Source organism: Oryctolagus cuniculus, chromosome 14 (assembly GCF_964237555.1).
Source record: "Oryctolagus cuniculus chromosome 14, mOryCun1.1, whole genome shotgun sequence".
NCBI lineage: Eukaryota > Metazoa > Chordata > Mammalia > Lagomorpha > Leporidae > Oryctolagus > Oryctolagus cuniculus.
This window is the reverse complement of record NC_091445.1, coordinates 62951242-62964482: the sequence shown is the minus strand read 5'-3', so window position 1 is coordinate 62964482 and position 13241 is coordinate 62951242. Positions and strand designations below refer to the sequence as shown.

The 13241-nt window shown below is 39.3% G+C and overlaps 1 protein-coding gene across 1 annotated transcript in view; it reads right to left on the bottom strand.

Moving 5' to 3' along the window:
• Window positions 1-13241, bottom strand: part of WDR70 (WD repeat domain 70) — a 313385-nt gene that overhangs the window by 182833 nt on the left and 117311 nt on the right. The window contains exon 9 of the mRNA XM_002713983.5: window positions 4608-4684. Coding sequence (XP_002714029.2) covers window positions 4608-4684 — 77 coding nt within the window. The remainder of the gene's footprint in view (window positions 1-4607; window positions 4685-13241) is intronic.

The window sequence follows — 13241 nt, the reverse complement described above, 5'->3', positions numbered from 1 at the left end:
AATCCGGCGCCCCGACCGGGACTAGAACCCGGTGTGCCGGCGCCGCAAGGTGGAGGATTAGCCTATTGAGCCACGGCGCCGGCTCTGGAAGTTATTTTTGAAGACACAACTTTGGGGTACATGCTTGGTGCAGCAGTCAAAACACCACTTGTGACACCTGCAATTCATATCAGAGTACCTGGGTTTGAGTCTTGGCTCCACTTATGATTCCAGCTTCCTGCCAAAGCACACCCTGGGAGATGGCAGGTGATGGCTCAATACTCAGGTCCCTGACACCCATGTGGGAGATCCAGATTGAATTCTGGGCTTTTGGCTTCAGCTTGGCCCAGCCCCAACTATTGTAAGCATTTGAGAAGTAAACCATGAAGTGGAAGATCTCTGCCTCTCTCTCTCTTTCTGTGTGTATGTGTCTCTCTTTCAAATAAATAAAAACTTTCTGGAAAAAAAAAAAACACAACTTTAAACTACATAAAAGGATATATAAAAAATTATGTGAAATGATGAAATCTAACAACTTTAGCTATTATAGAAAAAAAATTTAGTAGAAAATAGATGACATATCAACTGTAGGATAGTTCAACATTTTAAGGTTTACCAGAAAGTTAATATTCTTAATTATGAAAAGATAACAAAATCCATATGTTTATAACCAAACATCAAGCATTCTTCCAGTCATTCAAATATATTTGTTCTGGGTCCTTGAACTTTAAAATATTTTACTGTGCTTTATCCTAGGGCTATAGATTATAATCAACTGTGAGTTATTGATTAGTTATAAATCTTAATATTCCATGCAGGCTTATGTTGAAATTTCTAATGACAAAAAAAAAAGAATTATTCCAAACTTTTGTAATCTACCAACAACTTGATATAAACTAGTCAAGAAAATAGTAATTGTTTTTTTATTTTTCATAATAAAACATCAAGTAGATGACAAGTAGTTGAAAAGTCATGAAGCTTTTCAACTGAAATCTCTAAGAACATCACAAAAATTTGTAGGTTGACCTTCGTTGCATTTAAACTGATCACTGAGAGTAAGACAGAATTTGTAGGCCTCAGGGCAAAGATGGTCTGGGGAAGGAAGTTAATTCTATCGACATCGTATCATTCCTATGTTCTAGTATTTATCTTCACTGTGGAGAAACTGCTTAAAAATGAGTGAATTAATAATGTATCTTTGTGGCAGATTAGCAGAAGGGATAACAGGCAGAATGGGAACAGATTTCAAATAGCAAAGAACCCTCAACATTCCATCATTTGGTACATTCCTACACACGTTTGTACATGTATACAAGTCTTAATTATTCTAACTTTCCAATTCTTTATGTGCTTTCTAGCGCTACTGCTATGAATTTAATAGGACTTGACTCTCCAAAGTCCTGCAGATGTTTAAACCCCAAGGTCTCATGTGAATGGTTAATGCATTAATGCTAATGGCTGATGGATAAGGGTGGAGGCTTGATTCAATTATGGCATCTGGAGGGATGGCCTTTGAGAAGTGTTTGTTTGGGCTGGAGTAGGTTGTTAAGAGAGTGTAACTGAATCATGTTGGCATTATAAGGGAAGACCAGTCTATGTCTCTCTCTGCTCCCTAGCTTGTCATATGATTATTTCTCCATACCCACTTCATTATTGCCAGCCTCCAGACACCAGACTAAAGGAGCTACTTGATCTTGGACTGTAAAACTCCAACTGTAAGCCAAAATAATCCTTTCCCTTCCCCTTCCCAAGAAGGTACTCTCACATATTTTAAAGCAACAAAAAGCTGGCTAATACATGCTACCATAACAAAGCAGCACAGACTGGGCAAACTGAACAAGATAAATGCATTTTCTTAGTTCTGGAGGCTGTAAGTTCAAGATAAACATCCATCAGCAAGCTTGATTTCTACTCTCTCCTGAGCTTGAGGATGGTCACCTATTGCTGTGTCTTCATATGGCCTTTACTTTTCTTAATATATTCCAGGGGCCAGCTCTGTGGCACAGTGGATTAAAGTCCCAGCCTGCTGCACCAGCATCCCATAAGGGCGCTGGTTCAAGTCCCGGCTGCTGCACTTCTGATCTAGCTCTCTGCTATGGCCTGGGAAAGCAGCAGAACATGACTCAAGTCCTTGGGCCCCTGTACCCACATGGGAGACCCGGAAGAAACTCCTGGCTCAAGGCTTCAGATAGCTCAGCTCTGGCTGTTATGGTCATTTGGGGAGTGAACCAGCAGATAGAAGACCTTTCTCTCTCTCTCTCTCTTTTTTTTTTTTTTTTTTTTTTTTTTTTTTTGACAGGCAGAATGGATAGAGAGAGAGAAAGGTCTTCCTTTTGCCCGCCACGGCTGGTGCGCTGCGGCCGGCACACCGCGCTGATCCGAAGGCAGAAGCCAGGTGCTTCTCCTGGTCTCCCATGGGGTGGGTCTCCCATGGGGTGCAGGGCCCAAGCACTTGGGCCATCCTCCACTGCACTCCCTGGCCACAGCAGAGAGCTGGCCTGGAAGAGGGGCAACCAGGACAGAATCCGGCGCCCCGACCGGGACTAGAACCCGGTGTGCCGGCGCCGCTAGGTGGAGGATTAGCCTATTGAGCCACGACACTGGCCTAAATAGAGATTTCATCAGTTTGCACCCACATAGAACATAAAGTGTAAAATACTGTTTGAGTACTAGTTATAGCATTAATTCACATTGGACAACACATTAAGGACAGAGATCCCACATGAGGAGTAAGTACACAGTGACTCCAGTTGTTGACTTAACAATTTGACACTCTTGTTTATGGCGTCAGAAATCTCCCTAGGCTCTAGTCATGAGTTTCCAAGGCTATGGAAGCCTCTTGAATTCGCTGACTTCAATCTTATTTAGACAAGGTCATAGTCAAAGTGGAAGTTCTCTCCTCCCTTCAGAGAAAGGTACCTTCTTCTTTGATGGCCCATTCTTTCTACTGGGATCTCACTCGCAGAGATCTTTCATTTAGGTGTTTGTTTTTTTTTTGTTTGGTTTGGTTTGGTTTGGTTTTTTTTTTTTTTTTTTTTTTTGGCCAGAATGTCTTGACTTTCTATGCCTAAAATACTCTCATGGGCTCTTCAGCCAGATCCAAATGCCTTAAGGGCTGATTCTGAGGCCAGAGTGCTATTTAGGACATCTGCCATTCTATGAGTCTGCTGTGTATCCCACTTCCCATGTTGGATCGTTCTCTCCCTTTTTTATTCTATCAGTTAGTCATAAAATTTTCATAATTCACATTTTCTATGAACTTTTTGAAGATTCACAGATTCATAGATTTCCGTTTCTCTTAAATTTTTTTAATTTCCTTGTTAAAAGGGAAATCGTATCTTTTATCTCTTGTTCTAAACATTAATCACAGAAAACATAAAAATATCCAAATAAGTAATCAGCCATTCCGAACATTATTGAAGCATAAAATTAAAAGATAAAAGGCAAAATAATCTAAGAATAAAAGTTATTCTTTATCTACAATAGTGATTCACCTAAATCATACTTAAGTATGTTTAATTTATGAGATTTTTTTCATTGTAATTTTCTCTACAATATGACAAATAGTACATGCTTATGAAATACTAAATGAATCAAGTAATACAGGAAAAAGTTGATCAAATATTCCCTGTAATGGTATTTATTCATAGGCCAGAACATATAAAAGAATCTTAATAACCAGTTAATCAATTTTTAAGTTATTACATTCAAAACAATCATTTAACCAACAGGCATATTGTGTTATATGATACTCAGATGGAAATCAGTCTTTACTATAAAAAGTAACAGATAATTAATCATAACTACAAAGTCTTTTGGGTCCACTCAATAACGCATTAATCTAATTCACTGTATTCTCTGATAAAATTTACTGGATTAGCTCTCTGCTATGACCTGGGAAAGCAGTAGAAGATGGCCCAAGTCTTTGGGCCCCTGCACCCACCTGGGAAACTCAGAAGAAGCTCCTGCCTCTTGGCTTTGGACTGGCGCAGCTCCAGCCATTGCAGCCATCTAGGAGTGAGCCAGCAGATGGAAGACCTCTCTCTCTCCCTCTACCTCTCTCTGTAACTCTGTCTTGCAAATAAATAAAAAAAGAAATCTACTGGATTTTATAACATCTTTCATTTTCTTCTTTTTTTTTTTTAATTTGACAGGCAGAGTTATAGACAGTGAGAGAGAGAGAAAGAGAGAAAGGTCTTCCTTCCGCTGGTTCACTACCCAAATGGCCGCTACAGCCGACACTGTGCCGATCCGAAGCCAGGAGCCAGGTGCTTCCTCCTGGTCTCCCATGTGGTTGTGCAGGAGCCCAAGAACTTGGGCCATCATCCACTGCCTTCCCAGGCCACAGCAGAAAGCTGGACTGGAAGAGGAGCAACCGGAACTAGAACCCAGCACCCATTTGGGATGCCGGCGCCGCACGCGGGGATTAACCAAGTGAGCCACAGCACCGGCCCCCACAACTTTCATTTTCATAGTGTCCATATTTATCTAATTAAAACTTACACTATGAGCTGAAATCAAAGAGTAAGAATATATAAACACTAGGATTCCAAGATTTCCTATACAAAAGGTTAAAAAACAAACCCTGAAGTTATGAATGTATTAGATGAATTATCAGCAATACTCACGCATCATTTGAGCAAGTCATGAATTCTCCCTTTATTTTGGGATGCCATGAGCCAGTATGAAGCATTGCTGTGTGACCCTTAAAAAGATAAAGAAAAAGGAGGGGGGAAAAAGATGTTTAGAAAAGGTAAAAAAATAAACTGATAAGAAAGTTTCATGCTTGTTTAAAACTTCAGGCTCCCATAAAAAGTACATTGTTTAATTCAAAACTGATATCACTTGATTCCAACTATATCTCATAACATGCCTTGTTTATTTTACTTTAATTCACTTGTGTACTACTCCCTGCCCAGCCTAGCAATTAGCACAGTGTCTCTAGGGAACAGGTGTGGAATAGGGTGGGAAACAAAGAAAAAACTGACATGCTTTCTTAGGAAAAAACAGAAAAGATAATACTATATTGTGAAAGAAAAGCACTCCTTTAAAAACCATGACTCTTTAGGTCAATGAACAACAATATGAATAGAAAGACTTTATAAATAGTCAAGCTTAAGGCTGGAGATTGGGATGAGTTTGGGAGGAGTAGGGAGTCATAATTCCTAAAAAACATGCCAACAATCTTGAATCTACAATTCATCATGTATAACCTTGGGGAGGATTCCAAGATAGCTGAATAGGAAAAGATGTACTGCTTAAGGTGAGAGGGAGATAACAGAAAACAAGTGGAGGAAGTATAGTCCCAGGGCAGAGCTGGAGTGGAATCTGCAGCGGAAATTCTACAGGAGAGGGATGTCATGGATCAGCATGGAAGGTGCGAACGCCCAGCAATGAGAGAGGACCCAATGCAAATTCCTGCAACTGAGAGCTGGAGTATATGCCAACTTTGGAGAGTGGGGTGACAGCAGACTGCAGCAGCCCATGACACAGCCGGAGACATCACCGGAGGTAGAGCCTTGCAGACCATACTGTCCTTGAGTCCGGCCAGGAGCCCTAATGGGAGAAAGGGTACTACACTAACCGAGTGAAACAGAAAAAGCATGTTTCTCTCTCTCTATTTCCTCACAACGACAGGCAGCAAACAGCGGGGAGAGGGCACCATTTTGACACCAGTAGTAGCTACGGGGGCTCTTGAGAGCTCATGTAATCAGGTATTTTACCAGAGGAAAAAAATCTACATGCCCCACTTTGAGTCTGGCTAAGAGGGTTGACAGAGGGACTGGGCACCCATGTAGGACTGTGAAATGGCCCCAGCATCTCAATATATCACAAGATCTCGGACTCAAACCAGAAAGTTAGAGTACCCACAGGAAGCTGGATCTGGAAAATGTCTCTGCTGTCTCCCTGGATGGGACAGGTTAGTAGGGGGGAAGAGATCCTCTGTACCCCATGACTGTGGGAGACGTCTGCTGACACCGTGGGAATGCTGTTGAGTGCATGGTAAGGCACAGGGTGTAGCTAGGTCTCTGCAAAATCAGTGTCCAGTGCCAGAGGCTCAGAGCTCCCTGATTGCCTAGCATGGGTCATTGCAGTGGGGTCTGTGCTCACACTGAAGACTGCACAGATTCTTTGTGCTGTTCATGAGGCTATACAGTTTGCACATACCACGGGCTAATGGAAGGCACTGATCACCTTGGAATAAAGGAGGTAGTAAGGATATGATTATGCCAACAGAGGTACTCATACCCACACCCCTGTTGACAATAGAGGTAATCTACCATGTCCAACTTGGGTGACACCCTGGATACTCGGACCACCATGGAACACTGACCAGAGCTCCCTGGCCACACCCCTGGACATGGCTTTGGATATTCACTGAAAGAGCACACACTGCACTAAGTCACAGAGGCATAATTCAAAGACAAAGCCATCAGAGAAGAAAACCAACAAGTATTTCCACAAATGCCTAAAAACAAACAGAGAAATCAAGAAACAAGAATAAGGAAAACAACATGACTTCCCCAAAGGCACACAACACCACTTCCATATTACTATGTGAAGACAAACAGATTGATGAAATTCCTGAAAAGAAATTCAAAAGAATGATCACAGGATTACTCAGAAGCAATGAGAAACAAATTCACAAGTTAAAGAAGTTCATACACACATCGGAAGAATTCTCCAATGAGACTGAGATTTTGAAGAGAAATCAAACTGAAATACTAGAAATGAAGAATTCAATATATCAAATAAAAAATACAGTGGAAAGCCTTAACAACAGACCTGGTGAGCAGAAGAAAGAGTATCTGAACTATAAGACAAATCTTTGGAAATATATCAGGCAGACCAAAAAAGAAGAAGAAGAAGAAATTAGAAAAATTAAAAAACAATGCATGAAGGGCAAGGACTGTGGTGCAGCGAGTAACTGCCACCTGCAGAGCTGGCAGACCATGTTCAAGTCTCAGCTGCTCCTCTTCTGATCCAGCTCTCCACAATGGAATGGGAAAGCAGCAGAAGATGGCCCAAGTGTTTGGACCCTTACACCCATGTGGGAGACTTAGAAGAAGCTCCTGACTCCTGGCTTCTAATCAGCTCAGCTCTGACTATTTGGGAGTGAACCAGTGGATGGAAGACTTTACTCTCTGTCTTTCCCTCGCTGTGTAACTATACCTCTGAAATAAATGAATAAATAAAGTGCGAGAATTATGAGATACTATCAAATGACCCAACATACGGGTTTTAGGAGTTCCTGAAAGTGTGGAAAGAGAATGGTTTAGAAGGCCTGTTCAGTGAAATAATTACAGAAAACTTCCCTAATTTGGAGAAAGAAAGGGACATCCAAGTACACAAGGCACAAAGAACCCCTAATAGACATGACAAAGAAAGATCCCCACCATGACATATTTCAAACTTTCAATAGTAAACACAAAACCCATCTTTTTGCTGCCTACAAAAAATGCAACTTACCAACAAAGATAGACACAGACTGAAAGTGAAAGGATCGAAAAAGATATTCTATGCTAACAGAAAGCAAAAACAAGCAGGTATAGCCTTTAACACAAAAACCATTAAAAGAGACAAATAAGGGCATTACGTAATGATTAAGGGATCAATTCAACAGGAAGATGTGACTGTAATAAATGTAATCACATTCAATGCCAGGGCACCTAGCTATTTAAATAAATGTTAATGGATCTAAAAGGAGGCAGTCACAACATAATGGGGCACTTTAGCACTGCACTTTCATCACTGAACAAATAAACTAAACAGAAAACAAAAAAAACAACAGAACTAATCTATGCTATGGAGACCAAATGGACTTAACTGATATCTATAGAATATCATTCTACAGTTGCAGAATATACATTCTTCTCATCAGTGCATGGAACTTTCTCTAGGACAGACCACATGCTAGGCCATAAAGTAAGTCTCAGCAAATTAAAAAAAAAAAAAAAAAAAACTAAAATATTACCATACAACTTCTCTGACTGTAATGGAATGAAGCTGGAAATTAACAACTCAAGAATCTCTAGAAAATAGGCGAATACATGAAGAGTGAACAATATACTCCTGAATGAACAGGAAATCAAAAGGGAAATCAACCAATTCCTGGAAATGAACGAAGATGACAATACAATATATTAAAACTTATGGGATACAGTAAACGCAGTGTTAAAAGGGAAGTTTATACCAAGTGGTGCCTACATCAAGAAATTGGAAAGGCATCAAATAAATGAGCTAACTCTGCAACTCAAGGACTTGGAAAAACAACAATAAGCCAAACCCAAAATCAGAGGAAGAAATAATCAAAATTAGAGAAGAAATACATAAAATTGAAACAAAAAACACTAAAGGTCAGTGAAATGAAGAGATGGTTTTCTGGGAAAAAAACTGATACATCATTGGTCCAACTAATCAAATAAAAGAAGGAGAAGACCCAAAATAATAAAATCAGAGATGAAAAAGGAGATGTAACAATGGATACAACAGAAATAAAAATCATCAGGAATTACTACAAACATCTATATGCTAACAACTTGGAAAAACTAAAAGTAATGGATAGATTTCTGGATACATACAATCTACCAAAATTGAATCATAAAAACATGGAAAACCTAAACAGACCAATAACCAAGACAGAGACTAAATCAGTAATAAAGACCCTCCCAACAAAGAAAAGCCCAGGATCAGATGGCTTTACTACTGAATTTTACCAGACATTTAAAGAAGAACTAATTCCAATTATTCTCAAGCAATTCAAAATAACTGAAAGGGAGAAAATCCTACCCAACTCCTATGAGGCCAGCATCACCTTAATTCCTAAACTAGAAAATACTACAACAGAGAAAGAGAAGTATACACTAATATCCCTGATGAACTTAGAAGCAAAATATTTGCAAACTATGCAACTGATAAAAGATGAACACCCAGAATATATAAAGTGCTCAAGAAACTCAGCAACAATAAAGGAAACAATCCAGTTAAGAAATGGGCAAAGGACTTGAACAGGCATTTTACAAAAGAGGAAATTCAGATTGTCAACAGACACATGAAAAAATACTCAGAATCACTAGCCATCAGGGAAATGCAAATCAAAACCACAATGGGGTTTCACCTCACTCCAGTCAGAATGGCTCTCATATAGAAATCAACAAACAACAAAAGCTGGCGAGGATGTGGGGGAAAAGGTACTCTAATCCACTGTGGGTAGGAATGTAAACTGGTGCAGCCACTCTGGAAGATAGTATAGAAATACCTCAGAAATCTGAATACAGACTTACCATATAACCCAAAAATCCCACTGCTGGGAATTTACAAAATGGAAGTGAAATCAGCTTATGAAAGAGGGTCTGAACTCCCATGTTTATTGCAGCTCAATTCACAATAGCTAAGATATGGAATCAACCCATATGTCATCAACTGATGACTGGATAAAGAAATTATGGTATATATACACTATGGGGTAATTCTCAACTGTAAAAAAAAAAAATGAAATCCTGTTTCTGGCAACAAAATGGATGCAATTGCAAACCATTACACTTAGTAAAATAAGCCAGTCCCAAAAAGACAGATATGAGGGTCGGCACTATGGCATAGCGGGTAAAGCCGCTGCCTACAGTGCCAGCATCCCATATAGGCACTGGTTCAAGTCCTGGCTGCTCCACTTATGATTCAGCTCTCTGCTATATTCAGCTCTCTGCTATAGCCTGGGAAAGCAGTGGAAGATGGTCCAAGTCCTTGAGCCTCAGCAGACATGAGACTCAGAGGAAGCTCCTGGCTCCTGGTTTCAGATCAATTCAGTTCTGGCTGTTGCAGCCACTTGGGGAGTGAACCAGTGCATGAAAGACCTCTCTCTCACTCTCACTCTCTGCCTCTACCTCTCTGCTGCTCTGCCTTTCAAATAAATAAATAAATCTTAAAAAAAAAAAAAAAGATAACTATCATATGTTTTCCCTGATCTGGGATAACCTGCAGAGTTTCAAAAATGTAATATATAGGAGCAAAACTGACATAATGAAAATTGATGACTGTTTACAGCCCCTTGTCTCTCCTGTTTAGGAACATTGTTTCTTTCTTCTTACTATTTGTTGAACTCTACTTAGTGTAGGGTTAATCTTATATAGTATATCTTATAAAGTAAACTGAAAGTAGATCATTGTAAAAATTAGAGAGGGAACAAGAGAGGAAAGAGGAAGGGGAACAAAAAGGAAAGGGAGCATGGGCAGGTAGGAAGATAGGGTGGGAAATATCACTGTTTTCCTAAATATGTATATATGAATTACATGAAATTTATTTATCTTAATCTCGTAAAAGGGATAAATGTGTGAGAAAGGGAAAAACATATTTAAAATGATTCTGGAAATATAATTCTACTAAGAACAGAGTATATAAAAACTGTAATTAAAACAATGTGATATTGATATAAAAACTGACACTCCCCAAAATCAATCACATATACATGGATACCCATTTCTCTCCTAGGTAGCCAAGTCAGCTGGAGTGCTCTAATATAGTAAGTCAGAATCAGAAGGATTAAAAAAAGGCCTAAAGATTTTTAGTATGATAAAGGCAGAGTTCAAAATAAAACTGCTCTTAAAAGAACAAAATTTACATATTGAAATAACTTAGAAGGTAAATAATTGTAACTCCCTGGGGGAAAAAATTATTGGAACAGCTGCACCCACACGTGGACCTGGAACTCATCTCTAGTCCACATGGCTCACAATGCATCATATAGTAATGCACAAGTCCTAGCATTTTGCTCGTGTTTATGGTATACAAGCCGGGGCCACAGAACCGGAGACTCGGTCTGCAGGAGGGAGGAATGGATTGAAGCAAGGCCTGCAGGTACTAGTTGGAAGTCTGGGACTTGTAGTAGTATAACCTGTCTACTTGATATTTACATTTTTGTATCATAGACATCTCAAACATAATAGGTCCAGGAGTAGGCATTTAGCCTTACAGTTAAGATGACCACATCCAACATAAAAGTGCCTGGGTTTGATTCTGGCCCTAGACCCTGACTCCAGTTTTTCATTAGTGAAGACCCTGGGAGGCAGCAAAGATGGCTTAAGTAATTGGGCTCCTGCCCAGCACGTGGGAGACCTAAATTGCATTCCCAGTCCTGGATCTCAGATTTGGCCTGTTTCAGCCCCAGATGTTGCAGATGCTTGGGAAGGGAACCAGCAAATGAAAACTCGCTTGCTCTCTCTCTCTCTCTCTCTCTCTCCCTCCCTCCCTCCCCCTATCCTTCCCCTTTTAACTCTCCAATAAAAAAATTTTACAAAGAATTTTTAAAAGTAGATTAAATAGTAAAATCTTGATTCTTACTGCTCATTTCATTTTCTATTTCTTTCCAGTTTGCTCAAGGCAAAACTTGGGAGGGACCAGTGCTGTGGCATAAAAGGTTAAGCTTCTGCCTGCAGTGTTAGCGTCCCATATAGGCGCTGGTTCAAGTCCTGTCTGACCACTTCCAATCCAGCTCCCTGCCAATAAGCCTGGGAAAGCAGCAGAAGATGGCTGAAGTCCTTAGGCTCTTGCACCCATGTGGAAGACCAGGAAGAAGCTCTGGGTTCCAGGCTTTGGCCTGGCCCAATCCCAGCCATTGCTGCCATTTGGGGAATGAACCAGTGGATGGAATCAATCTTTCTCTCGCTCTTTCCTTCTCTCTCTGTATCTCTGCCATCCAAATAATCTGAAAAAGCAAAACCAAACATACAGAACTTGGAAGTCACCCTTAAAAATTGTGATAATCCTAACCACAAACCTTCTCTACAAACCCATATCCAACCCATTGGCTAGCCTTGTCAATTGTATCCAAAATACATCAAATCTATCCACCGCTCTTTTCACCACTATCACTATAAGCCAACATATATAAGACTATTATCAACAATCTAAGACTATTATCACAGTCTATTAAATTAGTTATTATGTATCACAGGAAGTTTGCTACTAGTCTGTGTTCTCATTCTTATTTCATGTATTCCACAAAACAATTTCACTTCTTTTGTGTTCCTTCCTTATCAATATAAACGAGCCACTATCTGATTTCAATTTCTCCAGTCTGCCCAGTTCTTTTCCCAGACCAGGACCTTGTCACAGCTTTGCCACCTGCTGGGAAGCTCTTTTTGCCACATTCTCATGACTTCTGCTAATCTCAGCTCACATGTCACTTGCTCCAAGTATTCTCTAGCCCTCTGCCCACTTCACTGTTAACACAGCATTTGTTCATTTCCTTAAGAATGGTCACCATAATTTATAATTCTTTATCTGTTTGTTATTTGACTTTTGAAACAGTGTTAACATTTTGCCTAATTTCAAATAAGGAAGAGAAATTTTAAAATGAATATAAACAGAAACAACTAAATTTTATTATATTTCAAATGAGCAACAAATACACTAAAAGAATGATAATCCAAGAAACTAAAAACCATTTCTTGGGTTGAATGGTGTCCCCTCCGTGCAACTCCCCCTCTCTCAAAAAAAAAAAAAAAGATATGTTTACATCCTAATCCCCAAAAAATGTGAATGTGACTTTATCTGGTAAAAAGAGTATTTGGAGATATTATTAAAAATCTCTTATGAAAACAGAAGACAGACAAAAATAAGACTTATAAAGATGCAGGCAGAGATTGTGCTACATAGCCATAAATCAAGGAAAACCTGAGTTACCAGAAGCTAACAGAGGCAAGATCCTCCCACTGGAGGGAAGACAATCCTGACAAACCCTTGAATTTGGACTTCTGGCCTCCAAAAGAATAAAAGAATACATTTCTGCTGTTTCAAACCACAAAGTTTAGGTTAACTAATTAATATACTCTTAGTCTAAGACCAAAAGGTCTATAAATAAACACCGAACTCTAATTAGTACATGTTTCTTTTTTGTTTTAACAATTCTGAAACTGATTTCAAAAAATATGAGGAATTAAGCCAATAAGGAAATATGTTGAAGATGGAGTCAGGTTTCTCACTGTTGTAGAAGAGAGTTAACAAAGCTGAAAACGGAGAAGAGAAACGGACTCTGGTGTTTGAAATTGGAAGTATCAATTTGAACTTGTAATTTTTTATGGAATCTGTTTTTGTATTGGCATGTAATATCTGTTCATGTTTATGGGGGTACAGGGTGATATTTCAATATCTGTATATGTTTGATGATAAAATCAGGGTAATTGGCATATCTGGCACCTCAACATTTATCATTTCTTTGTGATGACAACATTCAAAATCATCTCTATCAGCCATATGAAATATACAAT